This window comes from Equus przewalskii, chromosome 2 (genome assembly GCF_037783145.1).
Source record: "Equus przewalskii isolate Varuska chromosome 2, EquPr2, whole genome shotgun sequence".
Taxonomy (NCBI): Eukaryota; Metazoa; Chordata; class Mammalia; order Perissodactyla; family Equidae; genus Equus; species Equus przewalskii.
In genome coordinates, this window is record NC_091832.1 from 69,802,640 (window position 1) to 69,828,422 (window position 25,783).

General features: G+C 36.8%; 1 protein-coding gene across 3 annotated transcripts in view; it reads right to left on the reverse strand.

Annotated features, from left to right (window-relative positions):
* The window catches only part of KLHL2 (kelch like family member 2), a 107,382-nt gene continuing 81,599 nt past the window's right edge, over positions 1 to 25,783 (reverse strand). For 2 of the 3 annotated variants that reach the window (XM_070608357.1, XM_070608363.1), the window contains 10 exons: positions 23,990 to 24,099; positions 20,043 to 20,159; positions 18,425 to 18,574; positions 13,243 to 13,360; positions 8,288 to 8,485; positions 7,751 to 7,852; positions 6,046 to 6,174; positions 5,240 to 5,380; positions 2,234 to 2,377; positions 1 to 1,117 (listed from right to left, as the gene is read on the reverse strand). In XM_070608357.1, the coding sequence (XP_070464458.1) occupies positions 1,089 to 1,117; positions 2,234 to 2,377; positions 5,240 to 5,380; positions 6,046 to 6,174; positions 7,751 to 7,852; positions 8,288 to 8,485; positions 13,243 to 13,360; positions 18,425 to 18,574; positions 20,043 to 20,159; positions 23,990 to 24,099 (1,238 nt within the window). In that variant the 3' untranslated portion in view covers positions 1 to 1,088. The remainder of the gene's footprint in view (positions 1,118 to 2,233; positions 2,378 to 5,239; positions 5,381 to 6,045; positions 6,175 to 7,750; positions 7,853 to 8,287; positions 8,486 to 13,242; positions 13,361 to 18,424; positions 18,575 to 20,042; positions 20,160 to 23,989; positions 24,100 to 25,783) is intronic. The other variant, XM_070608358.1, reaches the window with a different exon arrangement.

Sequence of the window (25,783 nt, forward strand, 5' to 3'; positions counted from 1 at the left end):
TAATATACAAACTTTTATTCAAAGATAATTCAAGAAAGACATGTTTTGGTCATTTTTAAAGTAAGATTAATTGAAGATCTCAGAAAAACTGTATCTGATCAACGCACATAGCTACCCACAGAAAATTCTCTCTTCTGTTAATAGCAGCTAAATTTATACACACAGAAAAAATTCTTAAGACCATGCAAATTCAGTTGAATTCCATACATTCATTATAATTCATCAAAACCTGCATTAATATTCATGCCAAAGTGTTACTTTAAGAAAAAAATTAAAAATACACACCAAAACATGACCAAGATTAAACCAAAGGAAATAATAAATAAGCATAATTTATATTTTATTTAAAAAAGTTTGGCATCACACATATTCAAGTGTGTTACACCATGTTCATTCCTCAGAAGTGGCATTTTAAAGTGTTAAGCATTGTTAAATATCAAAAAATACAACTCTGTTTTACAATGTAGTACTGGCATAATTCAAAGTACTGTGCCAATTATAAATAGTATAATCAAGTTTCAAACATCTTTTCAAACATATTTAAAGGAAAGCATATAGACACACATTTATATGCACACAATTTATTATACTCATGTAATCAAAGATATTTTATAAAAGCAAACAGTTTTAACCCTCAACTAGTTTGAATACTTACATAGATTTTAATACCTGTTCAAAGATTTTCAGTTCATGTGTATACAGATTTTCAGAAGGAATAAAGATAAAACTGAATTTTACAAGAACACATATTACTTTATCCTCCTTCACAAAATAATCCAGTCATTCAAGGTTGATAAGAACTAGTCTTTATGAAAACAACCGTTGGCTAAAGACTACAGAGTCAGTACTGCAGTCCAGGCTTCTTATTAAAATTCAGTCAGCTGCTGCTCATTGCAGAGAAAGCCTACACAGTGCTTCTACCAAAAAATAATCTTCAGTATCTGAGGCCAAAAAGGCAGACGATCGTATCTTCTGCTGAGACGTAAAGTGCAGCTACAAGTGGAGAAGTGCTAGGTTCTCAGTCACTTCAGAAATACTTGTGGAAGCCTGTTTCTCATGTATAAACACGTCGGAAACGTCCTTCAGGCTCATAACGGTTTATCAATAACTGTGACCCCTGAGCAAAGAAATGAAGAAATAAAACAGACGTCACAGGCAGCATTCTGAAAATACTGAATTCTTTCTTACTCAAGCAACAGGGGCTGAACCACATCATGATTTATGACGTTTCAAAATCTCTCTCTCAAACTTTAGCACTACTATCATTTTAATGTAAATGATAGGGAAATCTCTGTTTAGTTATGGACCAAAACTACATCAGACTACATAATGCAGACTAGTCTTTTGCTCTTTGTAGTTACAATTAAGGGAAAATAATTTTTCTCAGGAAATACCAAAATCCACTTAATATTCAAAAAGACACAAAGAAACTTTTGAGAGTGATGGATATATTCATTATTTGGTGAGTGTACACTTTAAATATATGCTATTTATTCTATGTCAGTTATATCTCAATGAAGCTGTTAAAAAAATTCACCTAATTTTGAGTCATGTTTTTCTGGGATCCTACTGTATATAATTCTTCTATTAGGAGTTGTTTAGGATAATACATAAACAACAGTGATGGCTAACTAGTATAAACTTTTTTCTCCACTATTGGATCAATACTAGAATGTTAATGAAAATTCTAATATTTAAAACAATATAAATATCATCAGAATAATTAACATACAACATAGATTTGAAGACTCATTATATTTATTAAAGAGTATTACCATTTCTTTTACTAAGAGAATGGACCAACAGTGATTATTTTAGAATTCAACCAGTGCTATGCTTCAGTAAGAAGAACTGCTCCACGGCCTCACTGGAACGCTATCGCATGCAGCCGTGCCAGGGCAGACGTGGAGGGGTCCGAGTTCTTGGTATCTGAGTAATTAAAGCCTTGCCACTTGGTGAACTTCACTCCACTGCATACAAATTTTGACCATATTAAATTTTATTATACAATTCTGCATTGGAAAGATTTGGGATTCTGAATACAAATGACTATAGAATGATCAAAGAATACTAGTGCTTTATTTCAGAATGTACATGTTCAATATTAATTATTTTAAGAATAAGAAAACATACTTTGAGAAAAGACTTTCTTCTCATAACAGAACATTCTTAATATAAAAATCATAATGACGTAATCTTTTTTTATTATAATAGAAAATTAGACAATTATTACCTGCATAACTTCTCCCTGTGCTCATACAAGATGACACAACTGTCCATTTATCAGTTGTTGGGTTATAATATTCTACTGATGCCAAGTTACAGGAACCATCATCCCCTCCAACTACATATAACAGACCATTAACTGCACAAACTCCTTAAAAAAAGTTGGCAGAAAGAAAACAATTATTTAAAAACTTTGGATGAATATGAATATCCCTATCCAGAGATGCTTATTTCCTTGAAAGGAAGCAAAAAGAAAAGATGGTAAACACGGAAAGAATTCCTTTTATATGTGAGAGTCTAATAGCACTTCTAAGCTCCTACTCACATCATTTATGCAGTAGTTGCTTTATAGATGCATGATTTCATTTAATCTTCATAGTAACCTTTCTTTATAGATTGGAAACTATTTTAATCCTCATTTTACTTAAAAAAAAAGAAAAAGAAAAAAGAAAAAGGTCAAAGAAGTTAGTAACTTTCCCAAAGTCAGTTTCTTAGGCAATCCTAAGGAAAAATATATATTAGTAGAAGGTAAAAATGATTCTGAATTTTAATTATTATACAGAATAGTTACTTCTTTTTTGTCCTTTAAAAGAGGAGAACATGAGCCAGCCCTGATAGCCTAGTGGTTAAAGTTTGGTGCTCTCGGCACTTTGGTGGCCCGGGTTTGGTTCCCAGTCACGGAATGACACCACTCATCAGTCAGTTGCCACGTTATGGCGGGGGCTCACAGAGAAGACCTAGAAGGACTCAGAACTATGATATACAACTATGCACTGGGGCTTTGGGGAGGAAAAAAACAAGAAAGACTGGCAACAGATGTTAGCTCAGGGTGAATCTTTCCCAGCAAAAAAGAAAAAATGAGGGGGAGAACAATATTATTTATTTCATTGTTAGAAAAACTCATGTTTTCTTGCAAAAATTCAAAACATCTAGAAAAAAACAAAGAAAAAAGATCACCTCTAATCCTCTATCACTGAGAATAATGACAATTAAAATTCTGATCTCGGAGCCAGCCCAGCGGCATAGCGGTTAAGTTCGCACAGTCTGCTTGGCAGCCCAGGATTCACCGGTTTGGATCCCGGGTGTGGACCTAAAGCACCGCTCATCAAGCCACGCTGTGGGAGGTGTCCCACATAAAAAATAGTGAAAGATGGGCACAGATGTTAGCTCAGGGCCAATCTTCCTCAGGCAAAAGAGGAAAATTGGCAATGGATGTTAGCTCTGGGCTAATCTTCCTCATCCTCACACACAAAAAAATTCTGATCTCTACTCTTGCTGACTTTTTTCTATGCATACATACTCAGACACTTCTTTTTTCAACCCTGAAGTAGCTTGTACTACACATGCTACATGATAACTCACCCACTCCCACCAAACAATATACCCGGGACATTTCCCCAAGTTAATAAACATAGATCCACATGATTCTTAACGGCTGAATAGTATTCCATGTATGATAATACCATAATTTGTCTTTTACTGATGGATATTTATTTTCAGTTCTTTTGCTCTTATCAATGATGTTGAAATGAACGAGGATCCCCCTTGCATACTTTTTCACATACTTTTGCAAATATTTTAATATAAATTTTTAGAAATAAAATTGCTGAGTTAAAAGGTAAATATGTCTTAAAAGCTCTTTATTTCAGCTTAAGTTTTTAAGGCATATTTATTTCAGGGCTATTATAAATTGGTACCAGAGAGCATCAAAGAATCCAGAAGGATACAGCCCACACAGTGATTTCTGCAGTTTTGTAGATAGTTTTACTAACATAATTAACAGATGCTTGCACATTTTTAACATAACAAAATAATGAGCCCAAATTTCTATATAGCACTCAAAAGTGCACTAGGCAAGAGTATCTTCTGTGCAAACGGAGTGGATCTTCTCTACTTACATTCAACTGTGTCACTATTCTAGCCTCTTCAAGGAAGGAAACTCACACTTTTTACAGCAGTTCAAATACTTGAAAAGCAAAAGCCAAATATAGCTGCCACACAAGCTCCCCAAAGCTGCTGCTGGTATAAGTATGCAGATCTCAATTCTAGTCCATTGACAGATGCCAAAAGACTGTATGGAGACAGAATGCCCCCCAGCTGCCCGCAATGACTCTGCTATCACGGAAGGGATAAGTAAGGGGCTTATGTTTTCCTAAAAAGCTTTTTCAGGTCTCCTAGGGGTTCACAGATTAGAGGGCATCCCACTGCAGAGAAGGAGGCCAGTCCCCATATCCATTTGATATATATTAGATATACATTCAAAAGACTTCAACTCTATTAATCCACTGATCCACTTAAAATTCCTGTAAGGCAGGTGGGAGCCAAATCACTTTGCCAAAAGGACAAATTCGCCTGCAGTGTTTCATGATTCTAGTCCATTCAGTTTAATTCATCACAATCAGACACATATTGAGAACCTATTACAGATATGCTACGTATTATACGACTGCTCATAATCTAATTCAGATTTACTCCATTTTTCCTCCACTCTTGATATCACTTATTATAAGTTATAATATAACTTATCATACTTATGAAAAATTTTGAAATCTGACATTTAAGTTGCTTGCTATTTCAACTTTATATGGATCCTGCCTCTCTTCATTTAAAATTAAACAAATATCCTCCTCTCCTGGCCAGTATAATCCTTTCTTCTCAATTTAGGTGCCTGGATGACATCTTAGGAATATAAAAAATGTTTGTGGTAAGCATAAATGAATTCAAGCATCAAATAAAGAGGGCTCTTCCCCTAATTTAGTCTCTACATTCATCACCAAAAAGGTAGCCACTAGTAGAAATTATAACTTAACTGAAGTGTCACGATAATCTGCTATGTTCCACACACTATGGTAAGCACTGACTATATAGGATTATTACCTAAGTTTCTGCCTTTAAAGAGTTAGTCTATTAGGTAACCCAGATCGGTAAAAGAACAATGGAAATACACAGTGATACCAGTAATACTTTAAGGACAATTCAATATAAATTTCATAATCATAAACTAGACAGATACCTGCATTTCTTCTGCACATGTTCATATCTGCAACCTGTCTCCATGCATTGGTGGTGGGGTCATACACTTCAACACTTTTTCGTACTAAAGGGCCATCATGACCCCCTACAGCATACAATAAGTTGTTTAACACACCAACACCTAGAAAACACAAAGACCAAACTATAGTAGAGTAAAAGGGACGAGAAATTTATAACATACTAAGGTTTTATTCAAATGACTTGTAACAAATAATTGTTTCAAAAGTAGGGTCAATATTAAAGCATACAACCTAAGAAATGGAAATGAATAGAAAGAACTATTATTCTAAAAAAAGAGGCATGTGTTATATTTCAAATATATTCAACTTAAAAAAAGAGAGGTCAAATAGGAAAAAAGTAACATGTAGTTGAAACACAGAGAGGGAAGTCTTTTAACATAATCCTTTTGAAAATAACTTTCATGATAAAAGCAAATCAGTATTAAAGCACAAAATTTCTAAGAAACGGACATGAAGAGATTTCATTATTAAGCAAGTTTTCCAATTAGCACTAAAAACAAAAAATTAAATGAATGTCAAATACTATAAATAATTAAATGAAAGAGAGAAGCAGCCTTTAATATGGCACTTAGCAATTAAATTTTTCAAAATGAAATTTAAGTGCAGCCAACTACCACTACATGCATAATTCAAAAGATATGTGTCATTAAAATCAGTGTATAACATATTTTCTGATAATTTAAAGAGATGCCAATGAGTCATTTCACTTGTTTAATTCTTTTGCATTGTTTTCATGCTTCAATTGCTAAATGAGGTTCCTATTCACCTGCTCCACTCCGTCTGGTGCTCATTTCTGCTATATAGGTCCACTCGTTTGCTGTAGCATTATAGCACTCTACTGTGCTAAGACACTGACGTGAAGCTCCATCATAACCTCCTACAGCATAGAGCAGACCTAAACACAAATCACAAAGAAAGCCAAATTCAACAAAAGCTATTTTTTTAAGTCAGAAAATTTTATATTTTCTTCTATGGTAGCAGAGTTTCCCTTTCAAGTGTTATTGATTTTTATGAACTGTTAAGATCTTGCCTAATGGTGACAGATGGTGTTATCAAATCACATTAGAAGATCTGAAGGGCGTATACAATGATATTAAGTTAACATTTACATCAAGAACCTGACTGATAGAACAGAAAATACACTCTTTATATGTTTGGGTAACACTGTTTGGCAAGTGAACAATATCCTGGAAAACAGAATTAAATATCAAGTTATGTTAGTAAATTGAAAAAGAAAAGTTAAATCAAGAATTAGTACCAACACACAATGGAATATTATTTGGCAATAAAAAGAAATGAAATACTAGTAAATGCTACAGCATGGATGAACCTTGAAAATATTATGCTAAGTCAAAGAAGCCAATCACAAAGGACCACATACTGGATGATTTCATTAATAGGAAATGCCCAGAGGTGGAAAATTTAAATAGACACACAAAGTAGAGTAGTGGTTGCTGAGGGCTAGGGAGGATGGGGTGACAGCTAAAAGGGAATAGGGCTGCTCCTTGGGGTAATAAAAATGTTCTAAAGTGAATTGTGGTGATGGATGTTCATTGAACTGTACACTTCAAATGGATGAAATGTATGTTATATGAATTATATCTCAATAAAGCTGTTTAAAAAAAAGTTAGTGCAGAGAATTATATGCACAGTGGTGGAGGGGTGGGAACTCCCCCAATTTTCCCAAACAAATAAAAAAAAAAAAATCACACCAAAAAATAAAACTTATAGCTTTTCTTAGGCTCTGTTGGGGGACGAAGTAGGATAAAAATAAGTAACTGTGGCAACTCATCTCTTAAATGTTAAACAGCCCTTCTCCAGATATAAAATCTTGCATATATGCCATGTGATTTGTTCCTGAAACAACTGTATTAAGATCAGATAACAGTTTTATACAGGTTACAGAGAGAGAGAGAGAGAGAGAAAGGAGGAAAGGACAGAGGGGAAAAAAGGAGGGGGAGGGGGAGAGGGACAGGGTGGGAGAGCAAGGGCCTTATATAGGTTACTTTATACAGACAAGCTAATTTTAAAAAGAGGATAATTAAAATTTCACAGTAACTACTACTTCCCCTTTTTAAATAATCATTTGCTTGTCTATTTAGCAAACTGGGGGCCGGGCCCGTGACTGAGTGGTTAAGTTTGTGCGCTGCACTTCCAAACCGCTTCGGTTTGCCGATTCAGATCCCCGGCGTGGACATGGCACTGCACATCAGGCCACGCTGAGGCGGCGTCCCACATGCCACAACTAGAAAGACCTACAACTAAAATATACAACTATGTACTGGGGGGACTTGGGAAGAAAAAGCAGGAAAAAAAAAAGACTGGCAACAGTTGTTAGCTCAGGTGCCAATCTTTATTAAAAAACAAAACAAAACAAACCTGGTGTCTAGATTACTGGAATAACCGCTCCTAACAATCAAGAAGCTGTAGGTACCTGGAAACGTTGACCTGAAAGAACTGTCAGCACCTACCTCCAACAACGCCGACACCCACACTGCTCCTCCTCGTGTTCATTGGAGCCACGTGAAACCACTCATTAGACTTTATGTTATATGCTTCCACAGATGATAAACCTGTAATAAAACACAATGCTCTTCATTTCTCCCTCCAGAAAAAATTTAGGTAACTGTTCTTTTATATATATATTATTAGGGAAAAATACTTCAGGTATGTTAAATTGGGCTAAAATTAAGAGGAAATGATGGAATGTAAACATATCAATTACATGATAAACAGAAATAGGTTCTTTGCCAGAGGGCTCCTGCCCAAGCTACTGACATTTATTAGCTTTTTAAACTTGGTAAGATGTCTGATACTGATGCATAAGAAAGAAATGTACTTAGCACTCTTACATAATATAAAGGAATTCTTGATGGAATTTTTTAACTTATCTTTATAATTCCTGTTAAAACACTCAAATATTTCCTCATTTTGCCACAATTTGCTCCATAAATGTCACTGCTATGTTAATTCTAACAGCAATGTAGAAAAGACGAAAGGGAAATTACCTGTACTCCCATCAAAGCCTCCTACAGCATATAACAATCCGTTTAATACAGCAGCCCCCAAAGTGCTTCTCCGGTCTCGCATGTTAGCAACACTGGTCCACTGATCCTTCACGGGGTCATAGGAATCTACCGTGCGGACTCTTAAGGAGCCATTAAAGCCACCAACAGCAAAAACAAGCCCAGCCATGTAGACCATTCCTGCAAAAAATAAAGCAGGTGATGAATATGCGACCAAACTACCACCATCTAAAGACTGCTTTCCTATATGTCTATAGCTGTTGTCAGAATATGTTACTCTTAGGAGAATCCTGACTGAATAGGTCCTAAGAAATGCTATGCATTAGCAAGAATATATAACAACTACATTGTCCTCCTTTCTAAGATTATTAAAAAATGCAACAGAGGCTGGCCTGGAGGCATAGTGGTTAAGTTCACATGCTCTGCTTTGGTGGCCCAGGGTTCACAGGTTCAGATGCCAGGTGTGGACCTACACAGTGCTCATCAAGCCATGCTGTGGCAGCATCCCACATAGAGGATGACTGGCACAGATGTTAGCTCAGGGACAATCTTCCTCAAGCAAAAAGAGGAATATTGGCAACAGATGTTAGCTCAGGGCCAATCTTCCTCACCAAAATAAAAATGCAAGGGCATAGGCTGAGGTACTACTTTGACTCTTGGTTTTTTCAAACACTTATTTACAGACTTGAATAATAAGCCAATATTTTTTAACTACTTGAACCTGTATACATCTCCTGTGGCTTTCAATTTTGGATCTTCTACTCCATAGGTTTATACTTAATTTGCATAATGTGCTCCCAGTTGATCATGTTAGTGGGCTAACCCAGGGGTTGGTAAATTATAGCCGGCAAGCTATTTGTATAGAATCCATGAGCTAAGAATGGTCTTTACATTTTTAAACGGTTGAAAAACAATCAAAAGGAAAAGAATATTTCGTGACACATAAAAAAATTACATGAAATTCAAATTTCAGCATCCATAAATAAAGTTTTGTTGGAACAGGGGCCCCCCCATTCATTTATGTAGTGTCCATGGCTGCTTTCGCACCATAGTGGCACTTGAGTAGTTATGACAGAGACCATATGACCCACAAGGCTTAAAATACTTACTCTCTTGCCCTTTAAGAAAAAGTGTGCTGACCCCAAGAGATATGTTAGGGAATCCCTGGACAGAGAAACTGGATTGCTAGACTCTGGGTTTCAAACACCTTTCCACTTTTCTCAGCTTTTTGACGCTGTTGTCCTGATCTGAGAAGCTCCTCTCGCCATCCACTCTGCTTTCTTCAAGCCTCAAGCCCCAGTGAGAGTTGCACACTCTCTAGGAGGTGCTCCCTGAACAGCTTCAGCCCGAGGGGATTACCTCCAGATCCTGAACCCCTGTAGTAAATAACATCTATTTTAAGGTTCATAAATCTCACGTAGTCTAGTCTGCAATATCATTGCTTTAAACTGTTCAAATTCTTGGTTGTTCTTAAATTCTGTAATGTTTATGTCACTGCCCCAGCTTGAGGGCAAGGCACTGTGCCTCTCAGTTCGCTGAATCCCAGGAGGGAGAACAGCAACCCCCAGCTCAAGTGTTTGACTAGTGCAGCGTTTCACATGACGTCACCAGGCGAGGAGTGCACCACTACCCTCTCTATTGTCTCACCCTCTGATGCCTTATTCCCTCAGCCCCCAAAATATATATAGCTGTGCAGTCCTTCATATGGCATCAAGACTCTTTACAGTTCCAGTGAAGCTGCCCGTGCTGGCAGCTCCCCGTTAGGGAAAGGAATGACTTTTCAGTCCCTGGTTCAATCAGGAAAGGAATACTCAAGCTACGAGCTAGTAAATCCAGCGTGCCTGAGGACAGCCAAGAGCAATGGACAATTTAAGGAGGCAGAGAACTAGCAAATGATTAAGGGTAACCATTAGATTTCCTGAGCACCCCTGACAGCAGGAAATGTGGTAGATTTCTTGGTAGGGCCTGGGGGCCAGTGAGCAGTGACAGAGTAGGAAGCATATTTCAGCATGAAAATGTCCTGTATCCAAAATCATAAGTAACACTGGGGAATGCTCACTGGGAATTTGGGTCATTACAATGTTCATTTTCTTTTCTTTACAAACAAAACAAAAATCCATTATCTTGTAATCTTGTAGTGACAGTATATTATGCTTACCAAGTATTAGGGTATTTCAGGAGACAAGGAAGAAAAAAAAAAATGAATCAATCTATGATCAATGATCAGTCTATGAGGTGAGTTTGCCCCACTCTGGGTGGAGATGGGGTTGAACTAAAAGAACTGATAAGTTACAGGGAAGTTATCAGTAACTGATAAGTTACAGGGAACCAAAGCACCCGGAAGTCTGAGTAGTTTGCCTAAGATTACACAGTTAAAGGGCATCAGCTCCAATCTGAAGGGGGTGGGGGATGAGGGCACAATGCAGGTAAAATTTACTCACGAACAGTATACTCTGGAATGGACCCAGTCTAGTGACTTATGGTGCAATGTAAAGGAAACTACTAGGAATCAGATACGAACTAAAAAACCAGCTATAAATATCATGGAAGATTTCATTTCTAACAATAACAATAAAGATAAAATACCTAAGAATAAACTTGCCAAGACACATACAGAACCATACAAAGAAAATGTTAAAAATCTACCGAAGGACAGAAAATAAGACATGAGTCCCACCTCTAGTCCTATAACTAGTCCCATCACGTATGAAAACATATTATAAGCGCAGTAATTAAAACTGTTCTGTTTTGATGCATGAGGCAAGACAAATCAATGGAACAGAAAACAAAACTTGAATAAAACCAGGTGAACACAGAAACTTAGTATATGATAAAGGCAGCATTTCAAATGAGTGGAGACAGGTAGATTTAGTTGATAAAAGATGTTGGGACAACTGGCTGGTCATTAAAAAAACAAAACCCACGTTTTACTTCTCATATCAAAAGAAAGTCCAAATGTTTTTGATACGAATATAAAAAATAAAACTGTACAAGGACTAGAAAAATTCATATTTTTAAAACGCAATTTTGTTATAAGGGTGAGACCTGGCAGACTCCACCCTAATCAAGTGATCAAGGTTAACATAACCAGAAATAATCATAATAGCCTCAATCTAATCATAAGAAAACACCAAACCTCAAATTCAGAAACATTCTTCAAAATACCTGACCAAGTACTCTTCAAAAGAATCAAGGGCATGAAAGACAAGGAAAGACAAAGGAACTGTCACAGATCAGAAGAGGCTAACAAAATATGACAACGAAATGCAGTGTGAGACCCTGAAACAGAATAAAGACATTAACGGAAAAACTGGTAAAATATGCATGAAATCTGTAATTTAGTTAATGGTAATACACTAATTCTAATTTTCTTTTCCTTTTTTCTCCCAAAGCCCCCCAGGTACATAGTTGTGTATTTTTAGTTGTGGGTCCTTCTAGTTGTGGCATGTGGGACACCACCTCAGCATGGCTTGATGAGCGGTGCCATGTCCATGCCCAGGATCCGAACTGGCGAAACCCTGGGCCACCGAAGCAGAGCACGCAAACTTAACCACTCGGCCCGCCGGCCCCAAATTTCTTAGTTTTGATAATTGTAGCACAGTTATGTAGGATGTTAATCTTAGGGAAAGAATATATCAGAACTCGTACTATCTTTGCAACTCTTCTGTAAGTGTAACATTATTTCAACATAAAAACTTTTTAAAAAACATACGTATGTGCATACACACATACAAATAATTTTGGAGTAAGGCTTTTCTACATAAGAAACAAATTCTTAAGTCAAAAAATAAAATTCTGATATACAGAACTTCATAAAAAGGTAAAATTTTCACATGGCAAAAATAACACAAGTAAAATCAAAAGATAAAAGATTAATACAAATAAATATTCACACCACATTATGACAGACAAAAAGACTACTTTCCTTAACATATATCTATCAAATCAATAAAACACTGTAATAAAAAATGGCAAAAATCATGAAGCAACAATTCACAAAGATGTCTGACTTTCTTCATAATAAAAGAAGTACAAAAGTAAGATGAGATAACACTTTTCACCTACCAGACTGGCAAAACCCAATCTGGTTACAAAGTGCTGTCGGGAATGTACGGAAACTGGTACCTTCATATTTTACTGTTAGTGAAAGTAATAACAGGTGTATCCCCTTAGGATACCCTTTGAATCAATAATTCTAGTTCCAGACTTTCATCTCACTAAAATATATTAGTATATATATCTGTACACAATGGTGTATGTACAAGAAATTCATTGTAGCATTGTTTAAAACATAATATTAAAAACTAGTTAAAATTATACTACATTCAGACCTCCCCCAAAAATATCAGACAGCTCTTAAAAAATGAAGTAACTCTATGCTGATATGTAACAATCTCCAAGATGTATTGTTACGGCACTACTGTGATAGAAATGTTCCATTGCACGTAGAACTCATTTTGCTAAGGGAGCTATGAATTATGGATTCAAGTTTGAGTCCCAGGCAGAATCCTCAGAGTCTGCACCTGCCTTTTCTGATTGCAAATAAGGTCTGTTTCAACAAATGTTTGTAAAACGGATGCCTGGAAGAACGCAACTTCAGCTTATAGCTAAGTCAGGACTCTCCTAGAAGTAAAGGTCCCAACTTAAAGAGTTCTTTCTCAACACTTCTGCAAAGGTAACAAAGAAAATATCCAGCAAATCGCTAGCTACTCCACCTTCTACTAGAGAATCCGAAAGATACCTAAAGATGAAGACAGAGTAGGTAGCCCCATCAATGTCTTGTGAGTTTATGAGATTCCTGAATCATTATTTAACCACATAGCTATTTTAATCAAAGCTTTTCCAATAAAGATTCTTCTAACTAATAAAATAAGACCTGAGAGAGAAGCTCCCAATGATCCAGCAACAAGCAACTGACAATACAGCATCATGCTTACCTGCTCTGCATCTCCTGGAAGGCAATTCTGCTACTTGGTGCCAACGCTCCTCTTTAAAGTCATAGCATTCCACACTTCGGATAGCCTTCGGTGCCTGGCCTCCAACCACCACCATCAACTGGAAGGGCAGAAATGTAAGCAGTTGAACAAACAACTATTGCAGTCAGGGATTTAAAATGTCTTACAAAGACATTGATGTGAAGAGTGTTAGGATGAAGATGGGAGGGTGAATTGGGGAAACAACCACCTAATCAACATTTAATAAACATCAACAAAGGGGGCACACGTTAGAACTACAATTCTATTATCTAGCACATTTAGTCCAAAATAAGGATTTCAGAAACTAAAATAAGTTTCTGATCCTTCAAGCAAAAGCAGTATTTAAGCCAAAAAACAGCAGGCAGTCAGCACTGGCAAGGCTGCAGTATGTCAAGGGCTTGCTATAAACTGGATCCTGGCTCTGTAATGACCAGGGACTGGATCTCCACAATCTAGGAGAGCAGACAGAAGTGAAATTTATGTTAGTGGGGAGGTGAGGTGAAAAGGACAGAAAGGTATTAAAAGAACGATGGAAGAAGAGGAAAAAAAATCCTATTGAAAAAGGAGGAGTAATTGAATTGCTGTTCACAAGAAAGCACAGATTCCTGGATCTCAAGTAAAGAGACCTCCCTTGATGCCCCACAAATAAAACAACCTAATAGGACAGATAATGGAGATACTAGAAATCATAATGAATAAATGCACAATAGTCTAGTGCGGAGAATAAATGAGGTCTACAAATTTCTTCAACTCAACTCAATCTGACAATTATTTACTAAGTGTCTATCATCTGTATTTATCCAGAACTGTGCTAGGTGTTACACATAAGAAATATAAGACAAGGTCTCTACCCCCCAAGAGCTTATAGATCTCACTAAAGAGAAAAGACTCGTGAAGTAATTCAAGAACAATACACAATTACATATGACCAAAAAGCTATATGATTAGTGTAGACATTAACTGCTACTGCTGATCAGAAAATGGAACATTGCCATAATTTAGTGAAAGCTCCCTGGAGGGGGTGGAACCTTGAGAGAGAGATGGAATTTAGCAGTCAATGTGTTTATCTTTTCCTGAGTACAAACAGGCAGTCTTTAGCGACAGTGAAAACACACCCATCAATCAGAAGAACATAAAAGTTAACAATGTCATGTATGGAAAATGGTAAAGAATGGCAAGGTCCTTGGGGAAAACATGAGATGATGATAGAATAACAGGTGTTCAAAGGAAAGAAAAAATCAAAACAGAAGATGGAATGACTCACAAACAGAAAAACGGGAGGTTTGCAACCTTGACTGAGTAACGACCTACCTGTACTTGGAACTATCGAAAGATGAGTACACACAAAGAAAGCATGATTGTGAATCAGAGCAAACCAAGTTTCCAACAAGAAGTCTATTTTAGTAATTTATTAACTGGAGAGTAGAAGTAACTTTAAAGGTCGTAAAAAGAAGACTGAACATAGACCGTTGATGATTTTATTTCAGATCTGCTATTCTTCTAGTGTTAAACGCAAATAAAGAAAAGGAAGAACAAACAAAGAAAATATGCAATACCCTCCTCTCCTATCACCAAAGGAAAACAAAGGGGCTGGGGGCAAGGTTGTAAAACCACAGAGGTGGAATAGACAGTAAGATCAACCCTGTATTTAGGGATTTATATAGGATCTATCTGTGTTTAAACTTCTAAACTCTGCTTGGCAGTTAGACAACACTTGAAAGGGCTTGCTTGGTTAACATCTCTGATGAAGATCAATTAAAAAAAAACAACTCTGAAGGGAATACTTTTCAAAAAATCGTCAAGAAACAAGACTGGTTTATTAGATTTCATGATTTCCATGCAATAGTTCACTTTTGCACATCAAAATGAGGATGGAGGGAAAACATGCCACTGAGCACAGAGAATGGTAGGAATAGCTGTCCTTTACTCACCCAAGAGAAGTAAAACAGGGTGAGGATTTGGGACTCCAGGAATCAGAGATAACGAGGACAAGAAAGAATGTTTGATGGGAAGACAAGGGATATTTGGATGAGATCGAGAGACTGTGCTACTATCGTGAAAAGAGGTGCTCTTGACTCTCACACCCCAGTTATTTGTAAAAGACACCTGACCTCATTTGAGAAACATCATTCTAATTATTATCATTCTAATGGAAAGGAACAGAAAACTGGGAAGACCTTTTGAATGGAAAAGTTAAATGTGACACATTTAAGGAAGGCAAAGGGTAGGAGTTAAACTAATTCAAGTGACCATCCTGAAATGTAGGTCAACTAAACTTTGTTCTTTCATTTTCTTCACTTTTAAAATATTAGTTAAAAAACTGCCTCCTGAAAAGTCAAGTTTTATAATTTTCCAATTGGAAATCTCAATAGATAGCCTGGGTAAAATATAGAAAAATATATACACAGAAATAATATGACAGCACTTGTAAAAATACAGATTCCAAAGAGAAAAAGAAGCTAACAATAGAGTACAGGAGCAAAATATACATAGCATTATGATGTCCAAATCCAAAAGCGCCTTGCACAATCCCAACTGTTTACTGAAGATGCAAAACTAATGTTTGAGTTATAAAAAGAATCATACATGCAAATTGGTATGAGTCCACAGAATCAGAGCCTGATATAAAAAGTACTAAGTCACTGTCTTGGTAGAAATGTTATCAAAACCTTACAGTACTCTCCTCAGCACTACTACCACATTTTGTCTGATTTGACTTATCATTCCTTTGAAAAAACACATCATTACCATGAAATATGTAAGCATGAAAAATTTATCTTTGCCTCATTCTTGCCTACAGACCTAGAATTAATCTTGACTATAACCACTCTAAAATGACAAATAGTGCTGTTGAAAGAGCATCCAACACAAGCACCTTTTCAAAAATATGTGCAGATAGATAAACTTTGAGAAAGGATCATGCAAACACAAAGTCAAAGCAACAGTGTGGCTCACTGCGGTCTGCCATGTGTGCTGCCTCTCCTCCCTAGCCTCCTAGATAGAGCAGAAGAAAGAACCTTCATGGATCAGCATGCACATCACAAAAGAAAGGCTAAAGAATTTAGAAATCCAAAACTATAAGAAAGTTGGAAGGGCCATTCCAAAGCCACAATCAGAGAAGCCCAGAAACAATGTCAACTGAACAGATGATCACAACTCTACAAAAGAAAATAAAATACTTGACAGGATTTTACCAATAACTCCAAAGAAGGTTTTCAAAAGTGACACGTTTATTCCAGAAATTAGAAGAGAATTCGTTTTCACTCTAAAGGTCTCTGCAACAGAGCTAAAGATGCCAGAAGAGGGAATACACAGGTTAAGAAGAGATCTTTTACAAAGATGAAATGTCTAAAAAGTATTAAAGATAAAACTATCTAGAAGGAAGTTAGAAAGACTAGCATAAAAGAAATGCAGTTTAAATGAGCTAAGACTATGAACCCTTTTTATAAATCTATTTTTTTGTAAGAACAAAAACCGACACCAAATAATATGGACAAATATGAAGTAATGAAGACTTATAAAGATGGCTACTTATAAAAGCAGGTAAAAGGGTATTTGGAAAATGTAAACATTTATAAAATCAGCAGACCCAGATGGCATGCATACTAAGGTGTTAAGGGAACTAGCTAATGTACTTACTGAGCCACTTACAATTATTTTTGAAAAATCTTGGAGAACTGAGGAGAGATCAGAAAATTTAAAAAAGGCAAATACCAATTTTCAAAACAGGATAGGAAGTGAATGCCTTGTAAATATCTTTTAAGTGATAATAATTCTCAATAAAAATTTAGAATATTTTGAGAAAAGCATTCGAACTTCTAGAAGCCAACAAAATGATGAGTAACACGCAGAGAGATGTTAAAAAAAATCATGCCAAATTTGAATCTGTCTGATCCTGAATCTCATTGGACATTATATGCCAAATTACTTATTTTTGGCTTAGATAATAAGCATAATCATATGGACTGAAATTTTCTACTAATGGATAATGTCAGTGAGTGGGTATTTCTTATGAAGTGTCACCAGGAAGAGTGTTGAGGTCCATTCTAAATTAAAATATTTACTAATGATCTAGAAAAACAGGAGTAAATAGCACACTGGCAAAATCCACAGTTAGTTCTAAATTGAGAACTGTTGTTAACACTGGGCAAAACGGAAAAACAATACCAATATAGATTTGAAGCAATTAAAAATGTAGATTCCAAAAATAAAACTTGAAAAGACACTAAGTAAAAGCATTAAAATGAAAAAATTGAAAAGACATAATTTAACGGAAAGGATAGAGTAATAACTAAAGACGACATAAGAGAACAATGGATAACAGATTAATTCTTATTTCTTAATCCATCATTGCCCCAAACACACACAAGAGCTAAAAATAAATGAGCAAATAAAGGCATTTTATTATGGATCATTCTGATCAGACCATACACAAAATGGTGCTTAAAGTGTTGGTCTTTTAATACCATAAAGAAGCAAATGGAGCAGAAAGGCACTACAAACAGAGGGACAGAAATGAGGGGTTATTCCATAAGAAAAATTAAAATAAGTAAAACATGAATGGCTTCAACTAAAAAGTCAAAGATAGAAAATGAACTTTCACACAGGAAAATATGAACACTGGAGATCTGGGAAGACATATGGGAAATCTACACTGAAATGGCTACAGACGATGTGTGGGTGAACCACCAAATAGTGTTCAACAGGGCAGAGGGAGGAAATGAACTGAACAAGCTCTTTACCATCCTTAGTTCTAATATGTAATTCTGTGAAACTACTCAGTTTTCAGTTATTATCTAAACACGTAGCTCACACAGAAATCTTTCCACCTAGTCTGACTTTCTTTTCTACCATAACTAGAGCTAATAAAGCTCAGAAGGGACAAAAACCAGTTGCCTTCTGTTTCAGAAGAGTGACATCATGCAGTTTATAAAGATTAAACGAACCAAACGATCCCCACCCTCCAGAGACAAAATCAATACAGAAGCTAAATTACATACACTACAATGAATTCCTAGGCACATTTTCTGTTGCAGGGAAACTAAAACAATAAAGCACGGAAATTCATATGAGTAAAAATATTAACGGCCTCACTAAAGGCCTTTCAGATGAGGTAATAACAAGTATGAACAATAGATCCTACTTTGGGAAGGTTCATTGGTGTCCTCAGTCGGGTCCGGACACTCTTCATTAATACACGCTGCTCTGTTGGCAGCAAATGATACTTCATAGCTTCAATGAGGTAATCTTTGCAAGCACTGCTGTTCTTGACCAATGCTTCCTCTTCAACCCTCTGGAAGAAGAAACCAGACACACCCCATGAGGGGACAACTATTTCATTATAAAACTGACAAAGAAACAGAAGTAAAGAAGAGGCAAAAAAAACAGTAACTATCCTCTTTCCGTCTGAAAGTTACAGAGGAAAGTTTGTAAATATCACTAAGAGAAAAACAAATGAAATCAAAAAATGCTCAAGTATCTGGTCTGCAGAGAAAAACATACAGAAGTAATAAAGAGAACTGCAATGAAAATTACATATGTCAATGTCAGCAATAGAATAATCCTTAGGCAATATTATATTCACCTATTTCTTATCTTTAAACATCAAGCCAAATAGTAAGAAAACCAAGAAAAAAATTTTAGATGATGAGTCCTTCAGGTGGGGCAGGCAATACTGATAAATTAAAGATCTTTTTCAAACACAAGGCGGCAAATATCCAGAAAAGGGACTCCAAATACCTTGTAAAATGTGCCTACAGCACAAATAAGTCTTGTCCATGCTATCCCTGACCTCAAATGCAGGACAAGATTTTTCTGTTCATTTTCTTAACAGAAGAGTACCAAATATTACACAGATCACAACAAATAATGAGGCTTTGAAAAATCCTAAAATGCTCAAATCTAATCTCTTAATAAAGAAATGTTTCCTTAGATGGTTTCAATTATAAAAATGTTGAAATGGGGGTTGGCCTGGTGGCATAGTGGTTACGTTTGCGTGCTCCACTTCAACAGCCCAGGGTTTGTGGGTTCAGATCCCTGGTGCAGACCTACACACTGCTCATCAAGTCATGCTGTGGCAGCATCTCGTGTCCAAAACAGAGGAAGACTGGCACAGGCGTTAGCTCAGGGACAATCTTCCTCAAGGAAAAAGAGGAAGATTGGCAAGAGATACTCAGGGCCAACCTTCCTCAACATAAATAAATAAATACATTGAAATGTTCCTAGTAGGATGCTAATAATAAAAAAAGTAAATTTAAAATTGTTCAGAGACTACTAAAGATCAATTAGTTCCTATTTATTTCAAATAACCTGGTTTCCATGAGCTTAGAAATAAAGATAGAAACCAAATGCATGCCACTGTGAAATTATGAAATAAAATGAAACAGTGTTTAGATGGGATGTCGAAATTCCATTTCTGCAGGGCAATCCAAAGAGTCTATGAAAATGAAAGCAAAGATGCAGAGCAGTGACGCAGAGCCCCAGGTGCATTTACTCACATGGACTTACATGACCACAAGTACCGCCTCAATAAGCTCTAGTACCTACCTACCCAAATCAGAAAGAGGAGGAAGCAAATTTCTAAGAATGGGGAGTGGACTGAGAGAGAGCAGCTGCCAAGGACTGTAGGTGCGTCTACCGCCCTCTGTCCTGCACCCCATGGATCTGTGTTTTGTAGCTCTCATCACTTCGTACTGATCCACATGCCTCCAGCCTAGTGACACAGTGCTCCATGCACTCATGTGTTCTGCATGTGCTCTTACCTGAACTAAATATTCCCGAGGAAGCAAAGGTAACCGGACATGTTCCATTAGCCGAGCCATAAATTCTTGCCTTATATCCTTGTCATGGTTCACCCAAGCTATTACTGCTTCAAATACCTTACAGGAAATATGGGGAAATGAAAAATAAGGAATGAGTTATGTACCAAGGGATCTAAATAAAATATGATAAGACTATATTTCATACACCACTCTTGCTAAGACACCTAAGTTTAACCCATGGCTCAAAGTTTTTCAAAATCTTGACTTGCGATGTACTTAAAAAGCCCTTCATGCTATTTTTTTTTTCTTTTTTCCCATCTGGTATTTGGTAAGTACTTTTCTCCCAGCTTTACTGAGATACAATTGACAGATAACATTGTGTAAGTTTAAGGTGTTGATTTGATATATTTACATATTGCAAAATGATTACCATCGTTATCTTTGGCTACCACCTCCATCAGGTCACATAATTACCCTTTCTTTTTTGTGGTGAGAACATTTAGGATATACTCTCTTAGCTACTTTCAAGTACACAATACAGTATTGTTAACTTGTTGTACATGATCCCCAGAACTTACTTGTCTCACAACTGCAAGTTTGCACACTTTGACCAACATACCCCATTTCCCCCACCCCCCCAACCCCTTGTAACTACCACTCCACTCTGTTATTGTGAGTTTGGCTTATTTAGATTCCATATATAATTGATATTATACAGTATTTATCTTTCTTTGTCTGACATTTCACTTAGCATAATGTCCTTAAGCTCCATCTATGTTGTCACAAAGGGCAGTATTTCCTTCTTTTTCATGGTTGAGTAATATTCCATTGTATAAATATACCACATCTTTATCCATTCATTCATCCACTGACAGCCACTAGGTTGTTTCCAAATCTTGGCTGTTATGACTAATGCTGCAATGAACATGGGAGTACAGATATCTCTATGAGATCCTGTTTTCATTTCTTTAGATATATACCCAGAAGTGGGATTGCTGGATCATATGGTAGTTCTACTTTTAATTTCATAAGTACTTTTCATTTGGTATTTATTAAACATTTTACCAAGTACATTATCTAATCTTTTTGAACTTGAGTGGTAGCTGTGACAATCTGATGATATATGATCTAATTTACTCTTGATAACCTTTCCAAATCAAACTTGGTTCTACTTACCTAGATTTAAGTATCAAGTCCATTTGGAATAAAGCACCCAAAATAATAAAACAAAGTGATATTCTGGGATGAAAATCATGTACCCTTACAAACAATTCATTCTTGGCTTTTTCTTTTGGTTTACAAGCAAATGCTGGATCATATGTTTCTAAATCAAGGGTCCATAGAATAAATTAACTCTCTTTTTTCACAATAGTAGAATATATTAAAATGTAATATTTTGAATTTTTTAAAAAACGAAATAATAAGGGCATTACAACTTACAATATGTACATACCTATCAGAAAGCTAATGTGAAGACTGTATTTGACTACATAATATCCTTCCAGACTCATGAATACATAACCCAATAATTTTTAAAGAGTTTGCAGAAAACGTTTGATGATATGTAAATACATTATTGGAAGCAAAAAGTAGGTTATTCTGATGCAGGAATAGAGCAAGAAACTAAAAATAATCTACATTATAATTAACACGTCTCTTTAATTCATTCTGTCAACCAGTATTTACCAAGTACCTCTATGTGCCAGGTGCTAGAGATAAAAAGGATCCTTATTGACAGATCAATTCTATCTAATATTTTTCAGCTCTATCTTCTCTTGTCCCCTGCATCTACCATCTTACATCAGCTCCTGTTGCTCACTGGGTGACTTCAACATCCTCCTATCTGACCCTCATCACACTTTCGTCCATGCTACATACCACCGTGACTGCCAGTCTCCAAAGATGGTCCCCTAATTAACCACATCTCCCAGTATGCACACCTTCTGAAGTAACCTCCCACAGGGAATCTAAGCTGGCCCTGTGTAACCAACAGAATGTGGTGGATGTAGTGCTGTGTGACTTCTGAAGCTGGGTCATACAAAGCCTTTCAGCTTTCACTCTGGTCTCTTAAAATGTTCATTTGAGGGAAGCCAGATGTCATGTAAGAAGTCTTATTACTTGAGATCACCATGCTATGAGAAACCCAAGCTAGCCACAGAGAGGAAGAGGAAAGGAGGATGGGGAAGAGGGAAGAGGAAGAAAGAGATACGAACCAAGACCCAGCCCAGGGGCCAGACAAGAGAGTGAGTGAGCCATCTTGGATATTCCAGACACAGAAGATGCCATGTCCAGAAGGACTGAAGCATCAGATACGTGGCTCCAGCAGAACCATACCAGCTATCTCCAGCCACTCCAGCTACCCTAGCTGAAGCCCCAAAGATTGTAGAGCAGAGACAAGCTGTCCCTATATGGCCTGCAAGAATTCTGCCCCCAGAACTGTGAGCACAATAAAATGGTTATTATTTTATGTCACTACATTTTGGGGTGGCCTGTTAGGCAGGAGAAAACCAGAGTAGCCTTCATGACATTTCTAAAATGCAGATATTATCATGGCATTCTTCCACCATTTAAAATTCTTTAGAGGCTCTTTTATCACTAGGACAAAGTGAATTTTCTGTAATATAGCTGAGATATTTTATTATGTCATCTTCCTATCTTATCCCCTACCACTCAGCCAAACATATTCTAAACTCTAATCATACTGAACGAACTGAATGCTATTATTTTTTCACTGCTCTTTACATTTGTGTATTCTGTCCCTCTACCTGGAATGCCCTTCCCATTCCCACTCACCACTATTTCCCTGGCAAACTTCATACTCATTTTTAAAAACTTGGGTCACATATCTGAGCTGAGCTGAACTGAACTCCCATCCCCATCCCATCCCAGGAAAGATTAAACGCTCCTACAGTACCCTTAATAGCTTTCTGTCTTCATTTATTACAATCCCGCTGGTTGTCCTGCTAGTATATGAGTAAAGAATTCTATTTTGTTAATCTTCTCATATCTAGGACTCCACGGCAGTGTCTGGTACATGGTAGGCACTCAATACATGTCTATTAAACACGAATAGTAATGCCTTCCTCTCTATATTTCAAGAGTGCTACGATTGTATATCTCACAGCCACTTTTCATGTATTTTTTCATATGGTAGATATTAGTGTAAATGTGTCTTTTTACTCTTAGGTGGAATGAATATCCTTGGGGAATAGACTGGGAGTTTAAACAACTTTAAATGCAAAGCACACAAAGGAAAAACTCAAGTTTTACTTCCTCAAAATGCAGCGTGTTCACGAGCTTTTGTGCCCTGATTCCCATGAGCTACAAAACCTACCCAAAGGAAAACACACTAAGAGAAGATTCTCCCTCCAACTACATGAAAAGGGTAGGTGGCTGACAAGGGCAACCCAAGATGTGGAGAGACAGAAGGCTACAACCAGCTGCAGCACTCACAGTGCGCTGGGAGGGAGGGAGGAAGCATTGGCAGGGGTGGGGTGTAAGCAGCAGGGGACCAACCTAAAAGAAGAGGACAATCAAGGATGTTCAGTCTGGAACCAGCTACACGTTGCCACCCTGGCTGACTTCTTTCAATTCACACGATGATGAAAATACTTTGGTTTGAAAAATATTGCATTGAGATTACAATTCTTATAGGCATCTAGCTGTGGCAAGAAACCCAGTTCCCAAAGGCACTTGTTTCAGACAGTTTAATGTGTATAAGCTCTTGCTGTGGGGATTAAGTACAAAACTCTAATGTCTAACAATTTAGGGGACCTCCTAAGGAGTGAAAAAACAGTAAGTTACATAAACAATCAATAAGTCAATAAAACAATCAAAGATCACTGCTTATCACTACACATATGGGGTCACAAAGTTACAAACCAAAGTGAAATAAAAAAGGAAAAATACAACATCACTATACACTGGGAAAAGAAAAATACACTTACCTTCTCTTCTGAGGAAATGGTAAGTTTGTCGCTTGAGATTAAGCTGCACACTTGTTCAATGCCGAGGTTGAGAAATTCTTCACTAAGTACGACATCTGCAAAATGTTGCTCTGTTTGGAGGTTAAAAAGAAAATCCATTAATACCAACTGCTGCCGAGACCAGCTAGGCAGCCAGCTGACGGGGCGGACGGAATGAATATACAGAACACGTCTATATAATAGACACAACACCCTCTATATTATTTAATGGCACAAGGGACCATCAGCCTCTAGGACTGAGGTGACATCCCTCTGATCGCCACGTATTTATTTGCAAGCCAAGAAGTACAAGCATAGCAGGAATTCATGCCAGCAGGAATATGCAAGTCAAAGCTCAGCAGTTCTAGTCTTCTCCCCTTCAATGTACCCTGGTCCTACACAAGGCCATTCTCTGAGGGAGTATCCTGGGAACAATCTGGCAAGTTATGTAGACGGCGTTCCGTTCCTGCAAGGGCCCAGCGTTTTTAAGCCCCTTGCCTTCATGTTTGATAAGATACTACCTTCCGGCCTTTGATTCCAAAGCACAAACAATCGAACACAGTAATTTATGAGAATCAGCAAGTTGCATATTTCTCAGTCACCCATTTTGTAATTTGTTCTTGCTAAGCTTAAAGTCTTGCAATAATGTTGCTATGCTCTCCTGCAACAACCAACATTCCATTATCATAGTTTCAAACTGCTTAAAAAAGAAGGGGTTTTTTGGAAGCTAACCTAAGAATGAGAAAACCAACTGTACTTCTCAAGGCAAGAACTAACAAGACAAACCCAAACAAACTCACCTGGGGAAGAGGTCTGCACCTGAGTGCAAAGCACAAACACAGGCTGCCTCACTGTACATTCAGTTGAATCCCGTCTGTTTTACGTGGTGGTATTTTAGAGTTAAGCATCTATTCTTTACATGGTGATAAGACTACTGGCATTTAAATTTGTAAAACCTTTTGATTACATAAATCAGATAAATTACACGGTGTTATATAGTCACACACTTGAATGTATTATGTAAAACATGACAGGGCTCCAGAACATAATGGAGTAAGGAGGGAGACTCGCTTTATTTGAAAATGAAAGACTAAACTAAATAAACAGATCTTAAAGGCTGGTCAGTCTGAATATACGACTATCATTAAAAAAAACACAATTGGTTTATGATATAGATAGTTCTGAATTCTATGTAAGAAGTTTATTTGAGGATCAAATTACACAATTTTATGAGCTTAATCCCCCCTTCCAGAAACTAGTAAAATTAGTAATTCTTAAAATGCTAAAAAAAATTTTTGATTTCACAAATATACTCACTCCATCAAAGGGGGGAAAAGCTATTAGTATAATCAATGACTTTAGAACTTAAAAAAAAATTTAATCATTTACAAAGTAATCTTTCCTACAAATCCAGCTCTTGTTTATAAAGTGTGAGCTCACAAGGAAATACGGTGCTTTGGGCTCTGGAGTCAGACATACTGGGCTTTGTCATGTGCTAGCCTGTAAAACCTTGGGGAAGTTATGTAATTTCTCTAAGCCTTGGTCTCCTCATCTGTAAAAGGCGAATAATAAAAACACTTCACCTAATAAACTGTTTGTGAGGATTAAATAAACTAATGGTTTATAAAGCACCTAGAACTGTGTGTGGTAGAGAGTAAGGAGTAAATAATTTAGCTTTTACTGTATTGTGATCCCTAAGTTCTAAAGTAAAAATTTGCCAGGAAATCTAGGCATTTCCTAGGTCTTTAACCATATGTATATAGTTAAATTAAATTA